The sequence below is a fragment of the Thunnus thynnus genome, chromosome 20, assembly GCF_963924715.1.
Source record: "Thunnus thynnus chromosome 20, fThuThy2.1, whole genome shotgun sequence".
NCBI classification, from domain to species: domain Eukaryota; kingdom Metazoa; phylum Chordata; class Actinopteri; order Scombriformes; family Scombridae; genus Thunnus; species Thunnus thynnus.
Window position 1 is genome coordinate 15,973,025 of NC_089536.1, and position 22,061 is coordinate 15,995,085.

The window sequence follows — 22,061 nt, forward strand, 5'->3', positions numbered from 1 at the left end:
TTTTCCCTCTCTCTCTCTTTCGCTCTCCTCCCTCCCTTCCTCCCTCTATCTTTCCCTCCCTCCCTCCCTCCCTCCCTCCCTTCGTGCCCCAGGCAGTGTGTCTAGTTTCACAGAGCAATTGAAGGTGACAGGGACAGAGAGAGAGGGAGAGGGAGGGAGGGACAGAGGGAGGACACATCACAGTATCGCCTGGGGCTACACAACAGTAGAGGAAGAGCGAGAGATGGAGGGACAAAGAGAAAAGAGAGGAGAGACTCACGAAAGTACTCATAGGGAATTCCATAAGCAGGTAATGGAAAAATAAAGTTAAAGTTGAAATTTGTGTAAGTAGGGGTGAGTGTGTGTCATATGCATTTGCCCTCAGGTCAGCTGATATTCACTTTTAACACTCTTTTTGTGTGTGTGTGTGTGTGTGTGCGAGCCCCTTCCTCTCTGGTCCTCTCAGTCATAATATATGAATGCATTATAGGACCCAGTCAGTAAGAGCAATTATAATGCACTCCCGTTTGTTTTTATTTTAACGACTTGATGAATATTTGTCGTGGCATTGTAACCATGGTGACTGCCTCCACCGCCGCCGCCCCCCCCCCCCTTTCCCCCCCTCCCCTTCCAGCCCAGTCCACCACCCCTTCCCCATCCCCCCTTCAGCGCTGAAAAAGCAAGGGATGGCGAGAGAGAGAGAGAGGGAGAGAGAGAGGTGACAGGAATGAACTAACAAGATGCACTAAAAAAAAAGCATGTCCTGGAGCTACATGAATCTTTGCAGTGAAGCACGCGCCGTCACACACACACACATACACACACACACACACATTATTGCACTCAGCACATAGGGATCACATAGGTTAAGCCACATTCCAACAACTGGAACACAATAAGATGCAACCATGATTTCTGAATAAAGGAGAAACAAAAAGGGTAACCAGCTAGAAAACAGGGTGTGTGGGGAGTTGATGTCATCTTTTTAGGTTTAGTTTTTAAATTAAACAAGCAGTTGTGTTACTCAACTTTCCCTCACTTTTCCTTTCACTTTCCTTTCACATTTTTACTCCATTATGAGTGTATTTACTGAGATACTAGTGCTCAGGGCTACAACTAGATTATTTTAATTGTTGATTCATCTATCGATATTTTCTCAATTAGTTGTTTAGCTGTTCGGTTTTTAAAATGCAAGGAAATCGTGAAAAATGTGAAAAATGTAAATCACACCCAAGGTGACGTTCCCAGATGTCCCAGCCAACAGTCCACAACCCAAAGATATTCAATCTTCTATCATACTAAACTAAAGACTAAAGAAACTAGAAAACATTTACATTTGATGAGGTGGAATAAGAGAATTTTTGACATGTTTTCTTAAAAAAACAACTCAAAATGATCAATCGATTATCAAAATAGTTGGTGATTAATTTTCTGTCAATTGATTAATCAAATAATCATTGCAGCTCTACTTGTACTTTCATTTTCTGCTACTTTATACTTCTACAGAACTAAATTTCAGAGGCAAATATTGTATTTTTTACTCCGCTACATTTATTTGACAGCTGTAGTGACTTTGCAGATTACAAATTTACACCAAACATACAATGAGCTTATAAAGTATGATGCATCATAACAGATGAAACTACCCAACAGAATATAAAGTAGCTTAAATGAGCTTCACCTTAACCAGTTACATCCTGCTCATATGTTTATGCATCAGTGATAACAATGCAATAATATAACACATTTATTTAGAGCTGCAGCGATTAGCCCATCAACAGAAAATTAATTTGAAACTATTTTGATGACTGAATAATCATTTTAGTATTTTTTTTTTTAAGCAAAAATGCCCCAAATGTCTTAATTTCAGTTTTTCAAATGTGAGGATTTGATGCTTTTCTGTGTCATATATGATGGCAAACTGAATTTTTGGATTTTTGGGGTTTTGGACAATTGATCAAACAAAACAAGACAGTTGAGGACATTACAATGAGCTCTAAAACTGGCATTTTTCACAATTTTCTGATGTTTTAATCAGTAGATTAATCGATAATGACAATAATCGTTAGTTTCAGCCCTATATGTATTGATGTGTACTTTGAAAGGAGTGATTCTGCATATTGAGCACTTTTAGTTCTACGTAAAAACACATTTTGCTGATTATATTTTTACTGAAGTAAAAGGACTTTTAATTGTAATTTGAGTGTTTTTATACTGTGATAGTGGTACTTTTACTTAGGTAAAGGATTTGAATGCTTCTCCGCTGTTTTTACTCCTTTTTACCTTTGAACTTGTCAAGTCCTTTCCTTTCTCCGAGGCACATCTTGGAGGAAAGTAACAGAGAAAGGGGGAGAGGGGAGGGAGGGGGGACAGAGCAATGGGGGCAGCGGAGAAAGAATAGCAGAGTATGAAAGAGAGAGGGAGCGACAGAGAGAAAGGGAGCGCAAAGTCTTGTCAACCGGAAATAAAACAAGCTGGCACCCTCCCCATCCCCAAGCCCCTACACCCACCCCAAAGTCACATACTTCCTCTTCACTCTCTCTCTCTGTTTCTCTCCCCTGCTTCCATCTTCCATCTCTCTCTCTCGCTCTCTTCTCTCCCTTCTGCTGCAAAGAGATATATTTAAACCCCGGTTCTACTCTGCTCTCGCTCTTTTGACTCCACCATACATACCGTCATACCTGCGTCATTACTTACGCCTCACATCAGACCTCGTGTGTCTATTGCCGAGGGTTTCTGTATGGTGCTCCTTTAACCCGCTTTGGGGCCAGACAATGCCTTTGTTTATTGTCCCATAGCTTTAAGCTCAGTGTGTTATAGCAGAACAATACCTCTGTAGTCAGGGAACAATACCTGGCTACTCCAGGAAAAGCTGTAACACAGCCTAGATGCCATTTTTTAGCCCTTGTGTTAAGAAATAAACTGTGTTGACTTTACACACCTACAGCATCTTTACAGCACTGTAGGCCTCACACACACACTGTGCTGGGATTATCCATATAGGCATGATATCAATTAGCTGAAGATGCAGAAGTTTTTCTATGACAATATTTTTAACTGATGAAGTCAATAAGTTTAAGTTTATTATTTTGTTACAATATACCTTACATTATGAAACCATTTGGTTTTTGATGTTTAATGTCCTTAACTAAGTGTGGCTAAATTAGTTAAAAATTGAATGAAAGTATTACTCCTCTTAAAACAACACCCAACAAATTTATGTTTTGTATTTGTTTAGGGAGATTCAACATGTAATAATATTAATTTTAGACATTTAAATCTTTATCACACTAGTAGGTCCAATAAGAGAAAACATTTAAGTGAAACCAGCTATTTAATATCTTATCTTTGCCTGAAATTATCCAGTTAAAGACATTTTAAGACAGTAAAATTATCTTTTGTTTACATCTTTTCCGTATCAGTGCGTCAAATATACTGGTTGATCAATAAAGTATGTATTATTAATGCTTATATAACTGCTAATAATTATCTAGAAACATATCTTAATTACATAGATTTGTTTTACAATGTTATACAATTTATCACTTAAGCGGCTTAAACAGATAAGGAAAAATCAATATAATAATGTGTTTTTAAGCCTATAATTTCTCAATAATTCCTAACAATCATTTATCTTTACCTAAAACACATCTGCTTCTGTGTGCAGTTGCTGAATGCAGTTTTTCACAATAGCAATATACTTTTTCCCTAAATTTGCAGATGCATGTGGACATGACAAAGCTTCATCAAAGTTTTAAAGATCATCTCTTTTAAGCACTGAAATGAGGATCAATGAAATTTACCCCTACAAGTGTGAACAATGAGTTCAGTCAAATAATCTCAGATGTCTGAATTCACATGTTTTTGTGTAAAAAAAAAAAAAAAAGAACACACTTGACTGCCAATTATACTCAATATTTATATGCAATTTATGACTAAAATTGAATTCCATCATCTATTTATCATCCACTATCTCTCCATTATCTGTGCTTTATGCTCTACTCTCTCGGCCTCCCCTCCTCCTCTCGCTGGCATTAAGTTCAAACTTGACACTGATGTTGACTCACTTTGTCACCCCTCGGTGGCTCTCCCTCTCTCTCTCTCTCTCCCTCTCCCTCCCTCTCTCTCTCTCTCTCTCTCCCTCTCTCTCCATCGCTTGGAGGACAAGAGTGCCCGCAGACGCATTTCTCTCCAGAGCCCCCCCTCTCCCTCTTTCACTCTCTCTCACCCTGTCTAACTCTCTCCATCTCTCTCCTATACTCTCTCCTTTACACACACAGTATTGTCAACAAAGCTGGAGAACAAGGGACGTGGGGGGAACAGGGGAATAAAGGTCCACAGGGGAGACTAACACACACAGAGGACCCCCGCATCATTTTACCTGGACACTCGGTAAGTTTGCAAAAATTTTCTGTGCTTTTATATATGTGTCATTCTGTGCTGAGACTACTTTTTTAATATTAATCTGAGGCTTTGACGATACGCAACCAACGGTAAAATAATTTCTTAAATAATTTCTGGTATTGAACTGACAATTGGATGAATTGACGAGTAGCAGCTGCTTCATCCAAATGAATGAAGTCTGACCTTTGACATCGGACTGCTGCAGTAGTTTGTGAGATTTGGCTCAGTATTGACAGACCTTTGCAGTCCTTTCCGACTCTCTAATGGCAGATAAAGATGTTTATGGCCATACCACAGCACCTTATGTCTCATGCTGAGTGTGTAGAGTTAAATATGGGCTTGGTTCAAATGTTTTATGGGAGATTTTGTTCATACAGCCTGTGTGTGTGTGTGTGCGTGCGATGCCAGTTTGTGGCTACATGTAAATGCAGCGTCTTTTCATGCATGCATGTGTGTGGGGCTTAACCAGCATAGATAGAGCTAAAAGCAAGTAGCATAATAAATGTCATGGCTTTCAGAGTGAGTTCTAATGTACCTTAGCTCCCCATGGTATACTAGCATACCAATGTATAACACACACACGTTACGACAGCGGCCATGTAACTAACTCCATTTCTGTCTGTCATCATGAGGCTAATTCACCACAATGCCGACCATGTGTGAACTCATGCGATATGAACCCCTCCTTCCTCTCCTCTTCGCTCCTTCCCCAACTCTCCCCCACCCCCACACCCCCCCAACCAACCCACCCAGAAGGAAGGATTGGAGGATCGAAGGAGGGAGAGAGAGAGCGAGAGGAGCCAAAGGTGACAGTTAACAGGGGCGGACACGCACAGAGCAGGACTCCTTTATTTCTCTTCATGGTGGTTTGGACACTCGTAGTATGTATGAAAAGTTAACCATGCTGAACCTGCAGAGCGGCTCAAACTGGAGCGGGCCTAACAACTGGTATCATGACCCCACCGGCGTGCAGACACAACACAGTACAGGTGAGAGAAAATCACAGATTATTATGAAGTGGGTGTCACTAAATGTAACCCCCCCCCCCCACCCAGAAGATAATAGATGTGGTATGGCACATTTGGCTGTCTCACCAACTTGCAGCAGCCTTACTGCATGAATCTCACATTCTGTAATCCTAAAATGTGACTTTTCATGACACTCACACATCTCTTTTGTCACCTCCGTCTCTGTCAGTGTCTGAGGGCTGTCTGCTGGACACGGAGGGCAGCATGGGGGGAGAGGCGGGGGGAGGCGGAGCGGGCAGAGGGGGAGGAGTCCCCGTGGAGAGGGACGAGGGCGAGGAGTCTCAGCTGAGGTTGCAGCTCAAGAGGAAGCTGCAGAGGAACAGGACCAGCTTCACACAGGAGCAGATCGAGGCTCTGGAGAAAGGTCAGGCCATGCAAGCACGCACAGCGCTCTCCCTCTTTTCAGCCAATCACTGCCCTCCATGGGCGCAAGCCAGAGCAGAGTGTGTCATGACGCAGCTTGTCCTGCTGCTTTTTTACCCTGCCAACACCTTTGTTATTGGATTATTGTCTTTATACCTTGTTACAGCTTTTTGGTAAACAGCAGGGGACGTAAATATGAGTAACATTACACAGCAGGATCCACATAAAAAACAGTCTGTTTATCAGACTACTTATTTAAGGCTCATAAAACAATGAAAATAATTTAGAAGGACAGGAATTCTATCAATTGCCGCCCACTAAATATGCAGAAACTCCACAAATATTCCTGATCCTTTCCAAAAAGCCTCTGGCAGCATGTAAAGCAGAGTTTTTTTATAATGCATCATTACTGTGGTCGTATTATGCAGCGAGATCTGGCCCTCGTAGCCTGATATCCACTGAGAGGGATCAGAAAGCCACTCTTGACTGGATATGGCTGCAGCAGGCCCTTGAGCTAAATAAGAACGCAATGTCCACTGTGCAGTCGAGTGGAAATGTATCAGTGTGGTCACTCCGTGCAAATGACATTAATGAGGTACACTGACCTCAGTGCACGGCCAAGGCACAATAACAATCATGTGTTGACACGGACGCCAATTATAACCAAGCCAATTATAACAATTTGTGAGACAGACTTAATTTATGAGGCCTTCGCTGTTATCTTTGTGCAATATGGATTTGTTAACCATGTGTTACGATTTTAGTCTCCAGTTGTTGGTGATCTATTAATATTAGATGTGAAGCAATATATGTATAAAAATAAATAGAATCCCCTCATTATCACCCGTCCTGCTGCCAGTTTGCACGTAACCAACTGTCTTAAACAAACCATTAACTGATTTATTTGTTGTGGTGTCTCTCACACTCACACATTGTCGACATACTGAACTAATGTTATGCATCATGAGTGCAGACAGATTAATCTATACAGACGTCTCCATTTCTAGACCTGAAACCAGACTGTCAGTTAGAGGAAGCATTTTCTCGTTTCAACTTGTCAACGACAAAAAATGCCAGCAGTTTGTCAAGTATGAATTAACTGCCACAAAGAGAAATGATAGTTGAATACAGAAAGTCTCACTGATGTGAAATTTCTGTTGTTAAAGAAACCACTGAGTGAGGAATTTGTGTGTTTGATATACAGTAATAAAGTAAGTCAGTATCTATGCTGATAAGTGAGACACAATGTTTTAGATGCTCATTTAGAGAGTAGACGATGACTAAATGAAAACCTGTGAGGGTTTTTAGTTTTAGTCAGCCTACTTTGAAATAAAGTGCTTAGGCAGCTTCTCAACTTGAATCCTTTCATTTGAACTTTCTGCATGTTCCATAATGATAAATAATTTATACAAAGTGCAACAGATAAATATTTCAAATATGGTTGTAAGGATACATCTCAGCTTCCTGGATTTGTATATCTCACAGAGAGATAATTAGTCTTGCTGATATTAAGCAGTAAATACCAGATAAGTAGGTTAATATCTGCCATAAGAGTGCAGACAATTAATATATCAGGAATATCTATTTCCATTTAATTTTGAGTAAAGCTTGAATTCTCAGTTCACATTAAAAAGACAGATGCACAGATGAATCTAAAATATGTTCACACCACGCAGCACGGGTTATCAGGCGAGCTGCTCTCCAGTAGTCCTGTCATTCTCGATTAAGACTCTCACTGTGTGTTTGACATTAGTTAATATCTTCCACAGAGTTTGAAAGGACACATTACCCAGATGTCTTTGCGAGGGAGAGATTGGCAAACAAGATTGATTTACCGGAGGCCAGGATACAGGTACAATCACATTTCAGCTTGCAGTGGTGTTTGTTTTCTCTTAAATACACTCTTCTTAGTATATACCTCTACATGACTAACAGGCCTTACACAACTGTTTGATTTGCAGGTGTGGTTTTCAAACAGAAGAGCCAAGTGGAGGAGGGAGGAGAAGCTGCGCAATCAAAGGAGGTCAGGAGGTGTGACTTCCTGTTCACAGAGCCAAGCCCCACTGACCACTTCCTTCAACACATCTGTTTATCATCAGCAGCATGGAAGCAGTTCAGGTAAATCAATGCACTCTGGGTCACTTTACACTGCAAGCTTACATTGAGTCATGATTACAATTTGTCAGTATAGTCTGTTTGTTTGTTTGTTCATTCATACAGCGCTTAGGGTCTCTATGATTTCTATATTTGGCGACAGAAATGTATTACTAGTTCATAATTACAAACCTCAGAGCCCCCATGCTTGACATTTGCAGGTAGGAAAACCATTAGATTTTCTCCATTAGAGCACATCTATATTAGAACATTTCCACTGAGAGAAGTAGCTATTCCCATTACATCATGTGTGTCGTGTGTGTGTGTGTGTGTGTGTGTGTGTGTATGTGTGTGTGTGTGTGTGTGTGTGTGTGTGTGTGTGTCTCTCTCTCTCTCTCTCCAGGGTCCATGTTGAGTCAGGCTGAGTCGTCCCTGCCCAGCTACAGCTCCCTGTCAGTTTTCTCATCTGGAGTCCAGGTTGGACATTCATCATTCATCATTCATCAGCACCTTCCAAACTTTAGCAAAGCAGGTCATCGTCTCGGAGCAGAACCTGTTTTTTAGCTCCTTTATGTCAAGGGTCTAAAAATATGATATTGATCATAACTATGTAAATGAATAACTGCAGATATTAATACTACTTCTACAACAGCAACTTCTAATATTAATAATAATTACACAATTTATTATTATTATTATTGAAATTCTTAATATTGTTGTTGTGCAAGTTGTCATCCAAATAACTAACATTAATAGTATTCACAATAACAAATGTAATGCGGTAATTTACATAATAATAATAATACATAAGTAAATAACTGCAATAATAATAATTATGATAATAAAACAAGGTTACCTAAATGTAACTCAGAGAAGAAGAGTGAAAATATGTGAATTAAACAGTGATTTAAAAAAATGATGCTGATTTTCTTGAAGAAGCAAAAAAGCAACACAATCCATTTGATTGTCAACTCAAAGGCTTTTTGTTGGTAACCGAAATTAAACACCCCAAGACTCGCTAAATAGTTTTTGATGGGGTGAGGCCTTTTTGCTTCTTCAGGATTGCTTGTATGTTTTTAGGCAGAGCACCCAGTATCAGAAACTGGAGAAGCACCCTTGTTTTGTGACTATCTACAACACTGTCTTTTGTTTATCAAACAGATTTCTCAGCTGTCTTATCAGTTAGATTGGTTTTAGTGTTTAATCTACACTGTGGGCTGAATGCAAAAAATCTGCAGTGTCAATATAACCACTGAATGAGGGTGATTGATAAAGTAACTAAATCAATTTGAAAGCTAAATGATTTACAGGATTCTACATGAACTGGAGACACTTTTAACAGAAGCAGCAGTTGAAAAGCTGCTTTATCAAGATCTGAAAAAAAGCTCGGGTCACCAGAAACACAGATATTTTTACTTTATGAGGGAAGAACACTCCAAATTATTACCAAATTATTTCAAATTGTCCCAACAGCAGCATGAAAATATGCACATTTTTGTTTCATGTGTTAGTTATTCCACATTAGCCACTACAAAGTAGCTGCTGGTCTTCCAGGGGTCCACAAGAAAACAAATGTCATATGTACTTAAAAACAACATAAAAGTATTAATGAAGCAAAAAATAAATAAATAAAAGATTTTAATTTTGCAAATGTAATAGAGAGAATATGGGCTGCTGATCGTCTTGCGGTGTCACACTGATACCACACCACACTGCTCTAGCACCTCCATGTGGTTAAACTGAAACCATGCTGACCACACATCATGCTGCTTCTGGTGTTCAACATGGTGTACTGAGCATTATACAGTGATCATAATGACTGTATACAACTTAAGAGGAGTTTTTCTATGATAATAATGATAATATAGTATTTTATGTGTGTTACTAATCTACATCTTTCCTCTCCTTCGTTCCTCCACTCCACCTGTCCACCCTCAGTCTATTCCTCCACAGTCAGCCTCCTCCTACTCCTGCATGTTACCACCATCCCCCTCTGCCCCACGCAGCTTTGACTCATCAGCGTACTCCTCCCCTCATCTGCAGACTCCGTCCTCAGCCAACTCTAACACCGGTGAGTGTTTCTCTGGTAGATTGTGGGTTTGTGGTAAATTCAGCTGCAGACTGACTTAACTGACTCTGTCTTTCTTCTCCCAACCAGGGCTCATATCACCCGGCGTCTCAGTGCCGGTGCAGGTTCCAGGAAGTGAGCAGCAGAGCATGAGTCAGAACCTGGGTCAGTATTGGGCCAGATTACAGTGAACAACAGACAATTGCTGCCAGCCAGCATAACAAAAGAAGAAGGAAAACAAGGGCATGTAAAATAAAAAAAAAGTGTCGAGAAAACAATATGGGGGCACATGGGTTTTAAGGAAGCACAGGACTGAGCTACGTATAGAGGGGCCTAGATAAATTGCAGACCCCGATATGCATTAAATGTTTACAAATTCAGTCAAGAGCAGCTTTGGTTGCATTTGACAGTACTCTAATCATACTGGTATTTGCTTAGTATTATCAGGTTTTTGTTTTTTTTCAGATAGCGTGTTTCAGATAGGGATAGGGCTGAGGTCATGATGAGAATTAGGATCAGTTTGAGATGTGTTTAGGATTAAAATAGAGTCAGGATTAGGATCAGGCTAAAGTCAGGGTTTAGGTTAGACTGCCTGCAGATGCAGTATGTTACACTGACCCTTCGACAGTTTTGACACATTTTATTGCATCAAACCTTTTGGCTTTTACTTAAAACACTCTAAAAAGCATATGAATAAATCAGATTTATTCAGTGTTAACAGGATTTCAAAAAGTGATACCAGACTTGATAGCTACCTTTTTGACTCACTTGTCTAAACCTCTAAAAATAAAAAGTTGTATTCATAGTGGTGGCTTGGACTGCTTTGAAGTTTGGATTACAGACACATCCAAAGGTTTGCCCTGAAGTTATTACTTGCTCTCAGCTGATAAACCTGAACATGTCCCACTGTTTAAGTCCATCTAAAGGCAGCTTTATAAACTGTAGCCTTGAAGTTTTTACCACACATTAAATGATTCAATGGTACTAAGTAAATGCCAGCAAAATGTCTGTATTGTGAAGTGTAACCACAGTTTCTTGTTACTTGAGCAGCTCGATGATATTGTGATAGAAAGCTTGTTCCCTGAGCATAAGCTGTGTGAGGCTGTAAACTACTGTGAAGATTTTAGACTTGCTTATGGCAATCACTTTTACTAAAACCAAAAATTTACCATTAAAAAAAAGTGTAAATCCTGCCTATCCTGCCAGCAACATTACACTGAGACTGATACTGCATATTTTTGTACAGACATCTGTGTATGATGAAGATAACTGCGGAATATTGTCAGATGTTATTGGGGGGAAGAATGTAGCACGTCATGGACTCAAATCATCCTCAAAGCACAAATATCCTTTGTCAAAATACATCATTAAGGATGCACCATATCAGATCTGTCTGACACTATAGGCTAAACATACACATATTACAGATTTACAGGTATTTACCAAAAATTACAGTAAAGCAATTCAATATCATTTCTGTTTTAGATATACAAGGACTTCCTTTTTATCTGATATATCAAAAGACAAAAGCAATTCCATCTGAGACATCCTTTTTTGGGCTTAGTACTCATTATCAACCAAATCAGCAGTGATTTTGTACACGTTAATGAAGGCCAGTGACAATCATGCATCATTACACACCAAACGAAAAGAGGCTGCCTGCAAGCACTTCAGATACTGACAATCAAAACCGGAGGTACAGTAGAGGAAAAACTGTGAAATTATCGCAACACTGTCCATACAGTAGCAGCAGCGATATTATCAACTGTGCATGACCGAAATAAGCCGCTAGACAATCAGCTACTTAGAGAAATGAATCAAGTATTGTACAAAAACATTACTGTACTCTGCAGGGTTTGAACCTCTGCTCACTTTCCTCTGACTATTGGTTTTGTTGATGCATCTCAGTTTAATCTCATATGAAATGTCTTTCAACTCTTATTTATTTGTCTTTTCACTTGTTCACATAAGTCCTCTGTGTTGTTTCTGTTGTTGTGTGTGCTGTGTTAGTACTGTATAGCTACCAAGAGTCAACCCTTTTGTGAAGGCCTTGGATCCCTTTAATGAAAATAAAACTGTGTGTAATAAATATAAACTCAAAGGTCGTCATTTGTGATGTCATATTACATTTTACTCACCAACGTCAGTGTGGTTCGAGGTTAAAGAAAAGGAAGTGGCTATTGGTATGGATTCCTCCATGTCAATAGTCTGTTTATTGTTGGTACAGAATTAATACGCATGCACATTGGTATTGATTGATCACGTGATCAAATTCAAATTGTTTCAAAATGGAGGAACGTTTTTGCTTGCAGGCGATATGCCAATCCCTCCCATGGCTTGGGTCAAAATGGTTTAGGTACAAAAACCACTTGGTTAGGATTAGAGAAAGATCATGGTTTGGGTTAAAGCAATAAAATCCCCGACATGACGGTCAAAATGTCCAGTAAAAAATATAATAAATAATAAACAATAAATGCCCCATTTAACAACACTAAAATGCATAACATGATGGTAAAAAGTGTCCAGTTAGTGGTCTACAAGAGGTCTGTTGTTGTGTCGAAGTCTGTTCCCCCCTCGAATAATGTTCCCCTCTTGTTAAAATTGTGTTTACACACCAATAGAACAAATTACTATCGGCACAGAAAACCAGTCCAGACCATCAGCCTGTGTATTACTGGCACAGAGTCCTGTTCCATGTCAATACTCGTAGTCATAGCTGGTGCCTAAAGAAAAAGGTTAATAATTCAACATACATGATAGTATGAAAAAAATACTTACAAGGATGATGGTTACAGTATGTGATTTTACAAAACCATCACTGTTACACCAATAACATGCTTTTTATCCAATATGACAATCTGTGTGAAAAATGTTTGGTGTCAATTAAAGTCCTTTTAAACTTCTTTAAAAAAATTATCATTGTTATTGTCATAGTAACTGGTAAAGTATAATAACATAAAAAACAGACAGGATTAGACATTTTAGCATCTTTCAGCTCATTGTTTTGGTTTTTTCGTTCCTTAACTTGACTGTTTTGGTTCACTCTCAAAGTTCTCATCAGTATTGTTTTTAGCTGCAGAAAAAGCTCTGAAAAAAGGTTCAGTGTTTCCCATCTCTTGTCTAGTCAACTCAGATTTCATGGTTAGGTCCAGAGTTTATTAAACCCACTTTCTGGAGCAGGCCACAGATGTATGTGAGGGTCAGTGCGGAGGAGTACAACATTCAAACCAACACTCACACGCCTTTAAAAAGGACAGCAGCATAAATGCGTTCATCATAATCACCACAACTAAATGCTGAGCAGTTAATAGATGTATCTGTTTTCAACTGGTGCAGCATCATGAAGTGGACATGACGGAAACTGGCCAACCATTAGCAGGACAGCATTTTGTGCTAATGGCATGACTCACTGGGACCCTGGAGGATAGACAGGAATTAAAGATGGGAGAGGAGGAAGATGGGGAGGGATGGAGGCAAGGAGGGAGAGGGAAAGATAATGCCAGTGATGCTTTGCAGAGAGGATAAACACATACATAATGGATTCTATGATGCTATGTGAGATGCCAGTGCACTCCAGCTTAATGCAGCATCATCAATTTCCTTCAAATGTATTACAAGTACTTTGTGTTGAGTAACACTGGCTAACTGGCTCTTGTTGAAAATGAGAACTACCTTTCAAGCTATATTTTTTTCCACCGTTGCAGAAATTTTTGGTGCATTTTTTGTATATTGGCAGACAATCTGCAGCCTAATTTTAAACTGGATTTGAAAACTTGTATCTGTATTTGAGCTAATTTCTAAAGAAAATTAGATCCTTTGGATCTAAATCTGGATTTTACATCCAACTTGTTGAAATGTACCTGTCAGATAAAATACTTCACCAGCCGTGTTTCCATTGGATTCACAAGATAATTTTAAGCGAACTTTTGAAATGTCGCAAAAAGGAAAATGCGAATTAGGTGCGTTTCCATCAACTGGTTTGAAGCGAATAAACTAGGCTACGCAACACATAGTTTCATCAGTAGATGGTGGTATAGGCTTAAATAATCTGCCAGTAAACAGAGTAGATATAGGCCTTCAGGAATTTGTTTCAACTGGGCAAGTTGTCATTGTTCTTTCATATCAGCTAGTATTGGCCATGCTTCATGCTATCTGAAGACACCGGAAGATGCCAAGAGCAGAAACAGCTGATCAGTCATGTGAGTTAAATGTTCACTACGTCATTATTTATTCGACAAATGTGTTTCCATAACCCATTTTGCACATAAACTCTTTTTCGACATTTCCAAAATCCACCTCAAGTGAGCATAAAAACTTTTTTGCGAAATTGAGGAAGTTTTTTCGAATTTTGGCGTTTCCATGAAGCTTTTTTAATGCAATACTTCAAAGGCACATAAAAATAGGTTATTGGAAACTACTGTTCTCTTTTGAACAAGGGTTGTATGAACAAATGTCAAAATAAATTTGAAAATACACATACAATTGTCTCATGTTTTTGTTTTTGTCAGCTTTGATTTTCCATAGCTTAACACTAACATGTCAAACCTAGAATGAGAGAAAGTCCAGAAAGTCAAAAGTTTTTTTAAAAACACTGATGAAAATGATGAACACACAAAGTATCAATACTGTGTCATTTGGGCGAGCAAACAATGAAAGTCAGAGTTAAAACCAAATACAATGTAAATATGTTCTGAGATAAAGTAACTATCACCCAAAGACAAAAACTACAAGGTCATGAACATGATTTTGTTGAAGCTTTACAAACATCTTAGAGCACTGCTTAAAGGCCTTTACATTAAATAATGTCAGTAAGATGACACTATAGAGTGTTGTTGCGTGCTTCTCATGATGATTATGTAACACCTTGCTGTAGCAGCAGTGAGCAAACTGTAAAAACAAATGTATTTTGGCTACAGCAGACCACAACCAAGATGCAACTTTGTTCCAACAGCAGAAACTAAAAATCCCCCCTGTAGTGTGAAAAGTACTGACAGACAGTGTGCGTGACATCTTGAAAGTCTTCTTTTAGACTACCAGAAGAAAGCCGGACATTGTGGTTACAGAGCATAAATAGATGACCAACATAAAAATGAAATGAATCATGTGTTGCAGGGTAAGCAGAGGAACAGGTACAGACAACCCACATGGAAATGACCCCCATGTGGTCTGTGCCTAATATGTGTAAGGTTTGCGTTAAAGGCCCTGAAAATATATTTTCTCAAACAGTTTCTTCCTATGAGAGACGGGTTCCTACATAAACACACAACATGTCTATCGAAGGTACAACAATTCTGGCTATTTTACATGACAGGTTTTCTGTATTTTGCGTTTTGTCTGAGCTCTTGTCACTGGTTTTATGTGGGCATGAGCCCTTTAGGAAAAGATGATGTCACTTACCTAAATATCTGTGTACCAAGCAAGATTTAGCAACATTTTAATCAAAATTGATGAGTTGTATTGTATTGTTGTTACTTTTGTTACCAATCAAAACTGACAACGTCCACACAGTCCCATCAAGGGAGATGAGGTGAGTTTTTGAGTGTTGAACCATAAATACATAATACTTACAAACTTTTCCTTTATGGCTTTTATACATATGTGCTATTTTCCTAAAATTAAAAGCCTTACTTTACCTTATTTTATTTTTTAAGGAGCAAACAGGAATTGATGGTATTAAATGCAGGGGCGTCAAATTCATTACAGAAGTGTGGGGGCCAAAGGTTTCTGTGTGTGTGTGTGTGTGTGTGTGTGTGTGTGTGTGTGTGTGTGTGTGCGTGCGTGCGTATGTTAAGGCCTTTTTATTTTTTCTGTGGACTTACATGCGCTCCACATGTGCACGCTAATTAACAGGGTTGCAGTGTGATAACTTTAGTAGTAGTGTAGTGAATATTACCACTGTGCAGTGTTTTTCTGATCAGCCTTTAAATGCAGTAATCTGTTACTCCAACCGGACTGCTGGATCATATTTCATTGTCTCACCGACACTTTAAACAAGAAGCCCACACCAACACTGTCCCTTGTATTATTTTGCACAGGACTGTTTTCAGCAAGGGCGATCCATAAGGGCTGCTTTATTACAAACAATTCCACCGTATAAACCTGGAATCTGTGTGTAACAGCTGACCTCTTTATATACAGCCAATGGTGTAGATGGTTAGCAGAACACAGAACATTAATTACCGTGAGATCCTGACCGATCTGTTTAACGAAGGTACCGCTGCTATGCCACATGCGTAAATGCATACATCACTCTCTCAATTTAAAAATGCACTTATCGTTTCCGCAGCTGTGTGATGCTGCAGGTATTTATTGAAGTCAAAGGAAAGAATCTACCACACAACAGCTGTGAGCAACAAACAGAACACCAGTACTGATGTTTCTGCGAAATCCCGGATACATTCAATGACCCCTGAATGACATCAATGTAAAATTCAGACAATCTAACACGTTTCAGACCTGCCAGTCATATTAATAGCGGTAGCCTATTCTGACAGACATTTCAGGAGATTACGTTATAGAAGCAAAATACATGAAAGTTGGTTTGTGATGGTGTAGAGCTGTGTATGTGCGCACCTCTGCTAATTGAAGCCAAGCACTTTGAGGCTTTTTGTGCTCTCTGCAGTTTTCGTTATGGACCAATCTGTATCCAAATATTCCAAAAAAGGAAATGTGCATCATGTAGCAGGTGGATGTGACTCTCGTTGAGACCTGCTAATAGACTTAACAGTGGAGCAGAGGAGAGAGACTGAGATAGCGATGTAACCGACCTGTGCACTGGTATGTCACATGTTGTTTTTTTTTCTTATCAAAAACAAATAATTTTTAAAATATTTCTATAAAGCAAACATTTAAAAAAAAAAAAAAACATGATTTGTGCTTTTCCAAATAAGGTATTTGTATTCGGGCATACCCCTAGTGCAGCACCACATTTCTTCCCCTTCCCCTGTCACTCCACTCTGTTACATTAAAATACCAGTTTAGAGGAGCAGAAACATGTGGGGCTCGACTAAAACCATTCAGGGCAGTGGCACCCCGGACCCAAAGAGAGAGAGAGATGACTGATCGATCAGCCACTCTTCTGAGAGCAGAGAAAAGCTTCAGCTTCAGGTGCAACAACAGTGAGCTTTGTCTCCATTATTTTGGCTTTGGGATAATAAGAAACAAGCAATAAGAAACAAGAAATGTCACGGTTTTCTACAAACAATAAGTATCCTGATCATAACTGGGCATTTTTGTTTTGTTTTGTTTTGTTTTTGTTTTTTGCAGCATGAGCATTTAAGTACGATTTTGCTTGTTTTGACAGACAGAGGTGCATACAATCAGCTTATTTCACCTGCCATCCAATTTCTATTGAGTTATTGTGACAGCCAAATACCATTCATACATCAACCTTTACCCAGAATCCTTAAATCAACTCACGTAAGAGATGAATTTCAGAGAAATTTATGGTTTAGTGTGGTTAATGGTGCATTTACTGAGAATTGTTTCACCACTGAAGGAAGTATGTTTTTTCTCACACATCCGATCATCCTGTGCTGTGGTTATCATTATTGGGAAAGCACTGATTGGCCCCAATTATACTTGGCCCCCCTACTTCCGGCGCCAGTGCGTAAATGTAACTAAATTTGCGTTTAGTTACAACTGAAAGTGGCAATAGAGTATGTTTAATCCTAGCTTATTTATATATTTGCAAGGATTTTGAGTTTATTTTTTAAGTTAGCTGACTTTTTATTGCTGCTAGCCACAAGCTGTAGGCTAACAGAGGCACAGCTTTAATTTATTTTCCTTCTTTTGTTTGTTTGTGCACAAAACACAAATAAGCAACTTTAGATCACCTCTCAAGGCTTTCCTTTATTTAACTGGGGTTGCTGCTGTGTCCAAGAGGTGGTAGATTACATGATGATCCCAAATTATACCCACATTTTAAACAGTCTATGGTTCAAATAAAAATATATAAAAACACAGAATTGGTACCACTTTCTGATAAGTTAATATGGTTAATAAGTCATTTATAATGCATGACCAATGCAGGATTTTTAGGCTGATACTATATTGACATTGAGAGTTTAAAAATCTGATCTTTTTTTTTTTTTTAAATTGACAGCTTCCTTATTTTTTTGTATTAAGTCATCATTAAGTCAGCACAAGACATTTGATGGTTGAAAAACAAAAAATAAACTGACATCCCTTCTTACTTATCAGCCAACATACACCAATCCACATATATCTGCAATAAGTTATATCCATTGATATATCATCCTGGCTAATTATGGCACTTGCTTTGTCCTGTAATTGTAAAATTTATCAGAAAGATTCCTTCAAAGTCACTTTGACCACTTACTCTCTGGAAAATGGCTGAAAAGTGTCCGGACCTCTTACCTGTACCTGTACCAACGCGCACCACTGAACCTGTTCTGAAACATGTTTTACGCGCGTATGCAGATGCTGTTGCGTGACTAAAGACAGACACTTACAGAGACCAAGAGACAGAGATGACTGAGGGATGATCGATAAACCCAGCCTACTCCTCTGAGAGCGGACAGATGCTTCAGAAGAGCAACAACGGTGAGCTTTGTCTCCGTTATCTTGGCTTTGGGATAATAAGAAACAAGCAATAAGAAACAAGAAATGTCACGGTTTTCTCCAAACAATAAGTATCCTAATGATAACGGAGGGTTTTATTTTATTTTGTGTTTTTTTTTCTTTTTCTTATTTTGCAGCATCTGAGATGGAGTTGGTGCCTCTGCTGTGGATGGTTTTAATCGTAACAGGAAGCACATCCCCAGTGCCTGATCAGTATAGTAGAGCTGTGGTGAGTAGCATTAATGAGAGTTTTACATGTGTGTGGTTTGCCTTTAGCTGACATTTGATTATGTATTAATTCTGCAAGCCTATAATGTATGATTCACTGTAATATCGAAATAGCATCATATTGTCTCATTTGTAAGCTAATTTTTGCTTAAACTCAGTCTGTGATGATAGGCTATATCAATATATGGATATTTTTTTCTTACTTCTGTGCCAATTAATCATTTACTGTAAAATCCTAATTCTGTCAATTTAATCACAAATATTTATACACCAATTGAGGGTGATTTCTCCAAACCACCAGCAGTTTTTGCTGAAGGCAAGGCAAGGCAAGTTTATTTGTATAACACATTTAAACAACAAGGCAATTCAAAGTGCTTTACATAGAGCATAAAAGGCATCAAGACAGAATATAAAGGCAACACAAGTAAAAAGACATTTAAATACAATTAAAAAGAGTCAAATTTGGAAATAAAAAGAAGCTAAAAAAGAATAAGACAGATAAAACAGGAGAATAAAAGTTACAGTGCAGTGTAAAATATTAACCCTCAAATTTGGTTTAATAAAAGGCAGCGGCAAACAGAAAAGTCTTCAGCTGTGATTTAAAAGAACTGAGAGTTGCAGCAGACCTGCAGTTTTCTGGGAGTTTGTTTCAGATATGTGGAGCATAAAAACTGAATGCTGTCTCTCCATGTTTAGTTTTTACTGTGGGGACAGAAAGCAGACCTGTCCCAGATAACCTGAGAGGTCTGGATGGTTCATGATGTTGCAGCAGATCAGAAATGTATTTTGGCCCTAAACCATTCAGTGCTTTATAAACCAACAGCAGTACTTTAAAATCAATTCTTTGACAGACAGGAAGCCAGTGTAAGGATCTGAGAACTGGAGTTATATGATCCACTTTCTTGGTCTTAGCGAGGACTCGAGCAGCAGCGTTCTGAATCAGCTGCAGCTGTCTGATCGGAAAATCACATTGCATACCTGTTGATGTGCTCTTGTATTCAATGTTCTTGTGTGAATATTTGTCAATCTGTACGCCAGACATACAAAGACTTCTCTATGATTGATATGAGCAGTGTGTCAAATTGAGAAAACTATATATGAAGAGGCCGATGGCTGTTTCACACAAACAGTATCCAGATGACTCATGTGATTTCTTAAAAAAAAAAAAAAAAAAAAAAAAACAGAATAAAGGACATCAATGTTTTATTACTTTTTGATAAAAAGAAACCAACCGTAAATGATCATTATTATTTTTTGCAGCAAAAAAGGTATGAACACTGTATTCAGACATTACAGTTGCTTTCACTTTACAGTAATTATGAAAGAAAATTTTAAATTTTAAATCAGAAGAAAAAACACAGTTTTGAAATCTCTGAGCTTCTCTTATTCCCATTTCCAGCTGATATATGCACTTCCCCAAAATGACATAAATAAAGTCATTCTTTTGCGCAACCACATATTTATGAGCGTTAGTATGTCGTGTGTATGAAAAAAAGAGTAAAATTTCCTTTCTGTCATGTAAGTCATCATGTCAAGTGTGCATCAGCAGGATGCTGCTGGTTTCTGGGCCTCCATATGCATAAAAATCTGAGTGGAGTGAAAAAGTCTAAAGATTGTTTTACTTAAAAATAAGGTAACCTGCCTATTTCAAAATATTATCAGTCAAACAAAATAAATTAAAAAAACAAAAAAAAACAATTGAATTTGCTGGAAAAAAAATTCTTTTTACTTGTTGGAAATATAATGCAGGGACTAAAGCTAAACTGTATACTGTAAGGTAAACATTTTTGCGGTGTAAAAACAACTGTTGATGGAGCCAACACCTTTCCCTTTCAACTCTAAGTATATGGGTGGAGGCGACAATCAGAGGAAGTAGAGCATGTTTCGAAATCACTGTTAAGTAAGGTTTTGCTTGTTTTGACAGACAGAGGTGCATGTAATCAGTTTATTTCACCTGCCATCCAATCTCTATTGACTTATTGTGACAGCAAATGGTACACAGACTTTACTCCATCATGCAACTCACTCAACAAGGACAGACTCATGCGATATTAATGAGAACAAAAGGCTCACACACTGTATTGTGAGGGACGTGCAGGGTCTGACTGAAAACTGGTCATAAGTGGAGCAGTGTATCAAATACCATTCATAACATCAGCGTTTACCCAGAATCCTTAAATCGACTCATGTAAGAGATGAATTTCAGAGATAATTTTGGTTTAGTGTGGTTAATGGTGCATTTACTGAGAATTCATTCACCACCAAAGGAAGTAAGTAAGTGTTTTCTCACATCCGATCATCCTGTGCTGTGGTTATCATCATTGGGAAAGTACCAAAAACAGCGATTACCAAACATCCTCTGGTATCTTTGTTTTCTGTCCAGGATTGGCTGAGCAGGTATGGCTACCTTCCTCCTCCTGACCCACGCACAAGTAAGCTGCAAACCAAGAAGGGAATTGAGAAAGCCATTCGTGTCATGCAGAGATTTGGTGGGATCCAGGAAACCGGAGTGCTTGGTAACTTCTCATATTGGATCTGTCACGTTGATATCTTCCATCTTATGTCCTGCATATCATGAGCACCCAAACTTCCTGTAATCTGCTCTTTTGTTTCGACATACTGTGTGTAATCGCTTCTCTTCCAGACAGCGAAACTCTCAAACTCATGGTTATGCCACGATGCTCTCTCCCTGATATTGTTGGGAGTGAGGACATGCTGAAAAGGAGGAGGAAGAAAAGATATGCTCTGACAGGCCTTAAGTGGCATAAGACAGACCTCACATGGAGGTGCGTTTCCTGTCATGTTACACTGTGGTTTTATCTCTTCCCTATATGAGTCACAGAGCTTTGCTGGGGATCTGGTGGCTCTGTCATGCTGTTGGGAGCGTTTTGCTGGCATGGTTTGTGTCCACTTGTCCCATTGGAGGGAAGGGTCACTGCAAATCAATACAAAGCTGTTCTGAGTCATCACCTTTATGGTGTTCCTCAGCCTTGGCATTGATTCTCCAACCAGGGTTGAGATCTGGTGACTGTGAAGGCCATAGTATATGATTCACATCATTTTCATACTCATCAAACCATTTAGTGACCCCTCGTGCCCTATGAATTGTCATTCTGGAAGAGACCACTCCCATCAGGATAGAAATGTTTCATCATAGGATAAAGGTGATCGTTCAGAACAACTTTGTATTGATTTGCAGTGACCCTTCCCTCTAAGGGGACTAGTGGACCCAAACCATGTCAGCAAAATGCCCCCAAAAGCATAACAGAGCCACCAGATCCCCTCACTGTAGGGGTCAAGCATTCAGACCTGCA

At 38.9% G+C, this 22,061-nt stretch overlaps 1 protein-coding gene across 1 annotated transcript in view; it reads left to right on the forward strand.

Annotated features, from left to right (window-relative positions):
* Window positions 1–141: 141 nt before the first annotated feature.
* LOC137172200 (matrix metalloproteinase-25-like) overlaps window positions 142–22,061 on the forward strand; it is a 29,501-nt gene continuing 7,581 nt past the window's right edge. Inside the window, exons 1-11 of the mRNA XM_067576497.1 lie at window positions 142–289; window positions 4,260–4,371; window positions 5,137–5,372; window positions 5,581–5,775; window positions 7,544–7,626; window positions 7,736–7,892; window positions 8,272–8,345; window positions 9,807–9,939; window positions 18,657–18,748; window positions 21,131–21,263; window positions 21,392–21,533. Of these exons, the coding sequence (XP_067432598.1) occupies window positions 5,267–5,372; window positions 5,581–5,775; window positions 7,544–7,626; window positions 7,736–7,892; window positions 8,272–8,345; window positions 9,807–9,939; window positions 18,657–18,748; window positions 21,131–21,263; window positions 21,392–21,533 (1,115 nt within the window). The 5' untranslated portion in view covers window positions 142–289; window positions 4,260–4,371; window positions 5,137–5,266. The remainder of the gene's footprint in view (window positions 290–4,259; window positions 4,372–5,136; window positions 5,373–5,580; window positions 5,776–7,543; window positions 7,627–7,735; window positions 7,893–8,271; window positions 8,346–9,806; window positions 9,940–18,656; window positions 18,749–21,130; window positions 21,264–21,391; window positions 21,534–22,061) is intronic.